General features: G+C 37.4%; 1 protein-coding gene across 1 annotated transcript; it reads left to right on the plus strand.

Moving 5' to 3' along the window:
• The first annotated feature begins 4,209 nt into the window (after positions 1-4,209).
• Positions 4,210-7,347, plus strand: LOC120578156 (uncharacterized). Its single transcript, XM_039830433.1, has 2 exons — positions 4,210-5,271; positions 5,353-7,347. Exons 1-2 carry the CDS (start codon positions 4,210-4,212, stop codon positions 7,345-7,347), a joined length of 3,057 nt encoding a protein of 1,018 aa, XP_039686367.1.
• The last annotated feature ends 274 nt before the right edge of the window (positions 7,348-7,621 follow it).

The following is a 7,621-nucleotide window of genomic DNA, read 5'->3' on the forward strand; positions in this document are numbered from 1 at the left end:
TTCTGGGAAAAATTGGAATTTATGACTCCGACTTGAAACCTCATAATGTCATTCTCACTAACTATGAAGGTACTTCAGGAAATTCTTTGGGCGCCCTCTGTTATACCCTGATTTTGGACCTAAAAATACTCGTTCAAATTTCTTTTCTACCACTGATAATTGTCAATTTACTATTGTTTTACTTTGAATCTTCACTTTATTTTCATCTGTATATTTTACTATCTCTGCCTCAAGGTATTTGCAAATCATGATTTTGCCTGTGTTTTTCTTGCATAAGATCATCCAAAGTGTCTTTCTTACATTACAAGTCATTTGAAAACTCTCTGAATCATTGCATTGCTTTTCTTGCATTTTAATTCAAATATTTGCAAAAATCGTACAAGAAGGGTATTTTGGTCATTTCCTGCAGTGGAACCCATTTTAGTCCCTGTGTTTGTCTCTGAGTCTTTTCAACTTGTTTTACAAATCATTGTTGAGTCTTTGTTAAAAAAATCATTTCATAAATTGCATCTGAGTCAGTTTAGTCCCTAGGGGCATTTTGGTCTTTTCCCATCAAAATTTCGACAGAGAGGTATTTTAAAATACCTCATTTTTGTAATTGGTTCATTTTAGTCCTTTTGTTGATTTTATTTTAGGTTTCACTTTACTTTTTTTCCAACTTACCAATTTTAATTCAATTTTATTTTTAATTGCATTCTGGTCCCTCAAACAAGTTTCCAGAATTGCACTTTAGTCCAAAACTTTTTAAAATTGCATTTTAGTCCATTATTATTAATTGCAGTTTAGTCCTCAATTTTACTTTTTTGCAGAAAGGTCCCTAGGTCACAACAAGTCCAAGGTCGAGCCATACCAGTCCAGGTGTCACCATTTCATTGGATCTCAAGTACAAGTGGCAGCTTATAAATAGTGCACAGTGTCAGAGAGACCCATTCAATTCACGCCACATCACAAACAGAACTCCAATTTCTCTCTCCATTCAGTTAGATCAAAATTCAGAAACTATCAAGAACAAGCAAGAACCCTAATTCTCCAGAACCAAAATTCATGAACAAATTCATCAAATTCTCGTCGATTCTCAATGATTCATGGTGAATCTTCATCATTGAATCGTTTTTCTCTGCAATTCAAGTGCGAATTCATCACCAAGTGGTGACAAACTCAAGCACGATCACAGAGTTTTTTTTTTTGAAGAAGAAGAAAGAAAGAAGATGAAGAATATGAACCGGTGAAGAAGAAGAAGGAATCAAACCAGCAAGAAACACCGATTTATTTTCGGTTTCAAGTCAAAAATCAACAAACAGAATCAAATCAAAGATTTCTAAAAAATCTCGTTCGAAATCTCCGATTAAATCACAGGTAAACATATAACTCCACCGTTCTTTCTTAAAAAGCATCAATAAGGACGAATCCATGTAGATCCTCAAGGTTTCAAACAGTTTCTTTCAAAGAATTTGAAAACCTAAAAAATATTTTCAAAACCGTAACAAAAATGTAGATCTACAAAGATTCAAGCCTTGCATGTGATTTCTGGCATTAGATTCATGTTTAGGGTGAAGAAACGAGTAGATTGATGTAGGATTCATGATTTTTTGGTGAGGTTAGGGCTCGTCGGAATCTGGAATTCACGGCGGAGTTGATGAAGATTCCGATGAATCTTCATCTTCTCCGGCCGTCTCCTTCCAGAAACCGGCGAAGAGAAGAGAGAGACGAGAGGCTAGTGAGAGAGCGAGGGAGTTAGAGAGAGAAAGGAGTTTAGCAAATGAAAAAACCGGCGCTCCCTTCCTTTTATAGGCCAGTGAACCGGACCGCTCCAAGACCGATCCAATTCCCTTCATTCCTGGCCGTTTGATCTAGGGTTTGATTCCCTGGATCAATCATGTGGTTCCTGTGCACCCAGGCTTCTAGGCGTTGAACTTGGGCCTCTGTCTTTGGTTTTCTTTTTTTTTTTGCTATTTTCTTGCTATTCGCACCATGCTTTCTTGCTGTTTGAACCACTGTTCGTCCTATTTTTCTCGTAAAAATTCCTAAAAAATTTCTATGTGTTCCTTGATACATTTTTTTTTTTTTTACTTTTTTGTGATGTTTTACATGTTATAAAATTGATAAAAATATATGTGTATTTTCTTGGTTATTTTTCTTCTTTTCTAGTGGAATTTTGTGCAATTTCTTGCCACTTTTTGTTCATGATATATTGATCCATGATATGAGTGATTAATATGCAATCTTGTGATGAATATGCTACTGATCATATGCTTGTGTTACTGTTTTTAATATGTTTTGTTAGTTTTTTGTGTTTCAAGTAATGCGTTTCCTTTTATATTTTGGTTATTGTCGTCATTTTACCGTTTTATCTCATATTCAATTGCTTACTTTTTTTCTTACTATTTTATGCCTTATACTACTAACCATTTTATTTCATTTTTCATCCATTTCTTGAGCATTTTACCATTTCATCCCCATCTCTCATAGTTTAGCCACTTTACCTTTTCAATTTCTATGTCAAATGGACATGTAATTTTAGGTAGTTTAATTTCCTTTTAAATTCCTTACAAGACCATAGCATGTAAACTAGGGCAATGTAAAGGACAATGGACTCTCTATAGTGATGTACACCGACACAAGTACCGACACGCACACACGTTGTATGTTTACCGTTTTAGATGTATGTTTAGGAGACGCGATACTTAGAAAATATTCATTTTTCAAAGCAAATTAATTCCATCATTCAAATCTTTCCTAATAAACCTTGGAGTCAAAACTCCATTGTATTTTCCTTTATTTTCTTAATCAAGTTCAAATGAATCTTAATTTCTACTTAGACATTTTTTGTTAATAATTGAACCAACAATTCACTATCTTTTCCTCTCATGCCTTTACGGCCTCTTTCTCTTCTTCAAAACCACTTTCAAAAACTAAAATCAATTGAAACACACCAAAAATACTTTTGGAAGAGAACTACATGGAATTTTGATCCCTTAAAAGGGTATGTAGGCAAGAGGTCAAAACCTCTCCAAGTCCAATAAAATAAAATCTCAAACATTTCCTCCCTCCATTCTTAAACTAAATAAACTTTCTTTTCAATAAATAAGCATAAAAATAAAGCGTAGACATAAAGCTAGGAAAACGGTTCCTATAGAATACTATAGTCGTTACGGGTGCCTAACACCTTCCCGTAACGAAAACGACCCCCGAACTTAGAGTTTCTAAGGGTTTTCTCAATTTTACCCTTCCTAAGAAAAAATAGAGAATATCAAAGATTGAAAGGTTCAAGCCAATTAATGACTTGATACCCCAAAATCGTGATAACACCATCGAACTGGAATTAATGGTGGGCAGCACCAAAAGGATAACAACGTTTATGGTGGTCCCGTCGAAAGCAAACTTCAATGTACTGTTGGGTAGGGAATGGATACATGGTGTGAGTGCAGTTCCCTCTACGGTGCATCAAAGGATTGCCATATGGAAAGAAGATGGGCTAGTTGAAAATGTGGAAGCCGATCAAAGTTATTTCTTGGCTGAAGTAAACACTATTACCAAGAAGAATTTCGATAAACAGCTGGCACATATAGCCCCAGTCATATCTCCAGGACCCGAACAGATAACTTCGAATGATGAAATGTACTCAATGAAGCTGCAACCAGAAGCAGGGTTCGTGTGGGAAAACGAATTCAGAGACCATGATTTTGTAATGGTCAATCAACAAGAAGCTCAGTTGGAGAGTGAAAGTTCGCTCGTAACTAGAGCCCAAGCATACAAAAAGGTTGCTGATAACCTTGTCCCTAATGCTTCTGAATATGCTACCCCACCACTAGGGGGGGGGGGGCGCAAGAAATTTAAATTATGTCTGATCCTAGTATGTGGGAGAGAATTACGGCCTACTTGGCCGAAAAAGAGTTACAAACGGCCAGAGAGGCCGAATCTTCGAAGCAAGAAGAAACTGAGAAGTTAGAAGACGGATCGACAGATGTTGATGTCGAAGACCAGAAACTGGATTGCATTTATGATGATGAACCGTTGGGCTTCGAAGAGGATCCTATGGGATCCACCACAAAAATGAAGGCATAAGATCCCCTCGAAGAAATTGATCTGGGTGTTGGGATAGTTAAAAGACCCACTTATGTAAGTGCCAAAATCCCTGAAAAATTTAAATGTCAAATTGCAGAGCTGTTGAAAGAGTACAAAGATTGCTTTGCATGGGATTACAACGAAATGCCTGGTTTGAAACGAGAAGTAGTGGAGTTAAAGTTACCAATTCGACCAGACAAAAAGCCAGTCAAACAGATTCCGCGTAGGTTCGCTCCACAAATCCTACCAAAGATCAAAGAAGAAATCGATCGACTGTTGAAATGCGGCTTTATCAGGCCTGCAAGGTATGTAGATTGGCTAGCAAATGTAGTTCCAGTTAAAAAGAAAAATGGAACCATAAGGGTATGCATAGATTTTAGAGATCTGAATCTCGCTACCCCTAAAGACGAATACCCAATGCCGGTAGCAGAAATGCTAGTCGATTCAGCGGCGGGTTTCGATTACTTGAGTATGCTAGATGGATACTCTGGTTACAATCAAATCTTTATTGCAAAAGAAGATATCGCTAAGACCGCATTTCGATGCCCAGGGGCGTTAGGATGTTATGAATGGATAGTGATGCCATTTGGTCTAAAAAATGCTGGTGCTACATACCAGAGAGCGATGAATTTAATGTTCCATGATTTCATAGAGAATTTTATGCAGGTTTACATAGATGACATTGTAGTGAAATCTTCTTCGGAAGAGAGACACTTGGAACATTTACACCGATCATTCGAAAGGATGAGGCAATATGGATTGAAAATGAATCCTTTAAAATGTGCATTTGGGGTTTGTGCGGGTGATTTCTTAGGGTTCGTCGTGCATAAAAAGGGAATCAAGATCAACCAGAACAAAACCAAAGCAATAATTGAGACCAAGGCTCCTTCTACAAAGAAAGAGTTACAGTCTCTATTAGGAAAAGTCAACTTTCTCCGAAGGTTTATATCAAACCTAAGTGGCAAGACACAAGCTTTCTCACCACTACTCCGACTAAAGAAAGATGATGTTTTCAAATGGGAACCAGAGCACCAAAAAGCTTTCGATGAAATCAAGTCTTATTTGGTAAATCCTCCGGTTCTTTCCCCTTTGTTGAAAGGTAGAAGAATGAAGATATATATAGCAACGTCAGATGGCACCATCGGAAGCATGTTAGCACAAGAGGATGAATATGGCACAAAAAGGGCCATTTATTATTTAAGTCGAGTACTTAATGATGTTGAAACAAGATATCATCCTAGTGAAAAACTTTGTTTGTGTTTATTCTTCTCATGTACAAAACTTAAGCATTATATAAAGCCTTTTGATGTTTATGTGTATTCCCATTTTGATATCATTAAACATATGCTGTCAAAACCAATTTTACATAGCCGAGTCGGGAAATGGGCTTTGGCACTGACAGAGTATTCATTGACTTATCAATCATTAAAAGCTGTCAAAGGCCAAATTGTGGCCGATTTCATTGTAGATCATTCAGTGAGCGAGGTTTTGACAACTGAAATAGACAACCATCCATGGAATTTATATTTCGATGGTTCTAGTCATAAAAATGGTACTGGCATAGGGATAGTCATAATCTCGCCTAAAGATCATACATTTGAATACATGTTTCGAATCAATCAGTTTTGCTCTAACAACGAGGCCGAATACGAAGCCTTAATTATAGGTCTAGAAATTGCACTCGAACTGGGGGCAAGACACATCGAAATCAAAGGAGATTCTGAACTTGTCCTCAAACAGATGACTAAAGAATATAGGTGCGTTAAAGAAAGTTTGGTCACCTATCATGCAATAGCTAGCAGATTGCTAAAACAATTTACCCATGTGGGCATTCGGCACGTACCTCGAATGGAGAACCAACATGCAAATGATCTGGCACAGAAGGCTTCCGGATACAAAGTCCCTAAGGAACAGACGCAAGAGCCAATAGAAATCAGAAACAGGCGAAATTCGATAGAGTCTTTTTCTGGCGAATCGTTAACGCCAAAACTTGGGGGGACCAGAGCAAGCCAAAAGTCCATAAAAGGTACGGATTTTGTGGAAATTTTTGTCATTAACAATTTAAATGAAAATGATTGGCGAAAGCCCATAGTAGATTATCTGGAAAATCCAAATGGAGCCACCCCTCGAAAAGTGAAATACAGAGCCTTGAGCTATGTAATAATGGGTAATGAACTATTCAAAAAGACTTCAGAAGGAGTTTTATTGAAATGCCTAGGGGAAACAGACGCGTATTTGGCTGTTTCTAATACTCATAATGGAACATGCGGGACACACCAAGCAGGCCACAAAATGAAATGGCTCTTGTTTCGACAAGGTTTGTATTGGCCGACTATGCTCAAAGACTGCATAGAATTCGCAAAAGGATGCCAAGGATGCCAAAAATACACTGGAATTCAACGCGTCCCAGCAAGTGAACTCCATGCGATAATCAAACCTTGGCCATTTAGAGGATGGGCTTTAGATGTGATAGGGGAAATTAAACCCACTTCATCAAAAGGATACAGATATATCTTAGTAGGAATAGATTATTTTACAAAATGGATAGAAGCAATTCCCTTAAAAGATGTTACTCAAGAGGAAGTTATAAGCTTTATCCAAAAGTTCATCATCTATAGGTTTGGTATTCCAGAAACCATAACCACAGACCAAGGATCCGTATTTACTGGTCGAAAGATGGTGAAATTCGCCGAAGATACAGGCTTTAAATTGCTAACTTCGACACCATACTATGCACAAGCAAATGATCAAGTTGAAGCAGCGAACAAAAACATCATTGCCATTATTAAACGAAAAATAAAGGCAAAGCCCAAGAACTGGCCTGAAATATTAGGTGAAGCTTTATGGGCATGTCGAACGTCTCCCAAAGAATCGACAAACACTACACCTTTTACGTTGACATTTGGTCATGATGCTGTACTACCAGTAGAGATTCTGTTGCAATCAGTCATAATCCAAAGACAATGCGAAATACCAGTTAATCATTATTGGGACATGGTCATGGACGAATTGACCGATCTCGATGAAGAAAGATTAACAGCGTTAGAAGTCCTTGCGAGACAAAAAGAAAATGTAGCAAAAGCATATAATAAAAAGGTAAAATCGAAGTTTTTTGCCCAAGAAGATTTGGTATGGAAAGTGATCTTATCAATGGACAAGAAAGATAGAGCTTTGGGAAAATGCTCACCCGGATGGGAAGGACCATGGCAGATATTAAGGGTCTTTTCGAATAATGCTTATGAGATCGAAGAATTAAACGATGATCGAAGGATTTACGAATAAATGGAAAGTACTTGAAAAAGTATAAACCAACGTTGCAGGAAATTAAAATCATACAAGAGTAATTCGAAAAGATAAATTCAAATATAGCATTTCATGGGGCCAACTAATGGGCGGTTTACACAAAAAGCTTCAAAATGAGCTTTAAAAGAGCGCAGAGTAAACCACTACAAAAGAAATGCTACAAACAGAAAATGATTCTTCGATGGAAAGCCCTACATAAGCTGGCCAAATCCAAAAAGATCGAGGAACCATCGAATCTCGCTATCTAGACGAC

The sequence above is a fragment of the Medicago truncatula genome, chromosome 1 (genome assembly GCF_003473485.1).
Source record: "Medicago truncatula cultivar Jemalong A17 chromosome 1, MtrunA17r5.0-ANR, whole genome shotgun sequence".
Lineage (NCBI taxonomy): Eukaryota > Viridiplantae > Streptophyta > Magnoliopsida > Fabales > Fabaceae > Medicago > Medicago truncatula.

Bases quoted from the DNA above. Each gene is read 5' to 3' on its own strand.
- LOC120578156 (XM_039830433.1), top strand. From the start codon at position 4,210: ATGCCTGGTTTGAAACGAGAAGTAGTGGAGTTAAAGTTACCAATTCGA. The intron at 5,272-5,352 runs GTACTTAATGAT...ACAAAACTTAAG, and splicing joins CCATTTATTATTTAAGTCGA to CATTATATAAAGCCTTTTGA.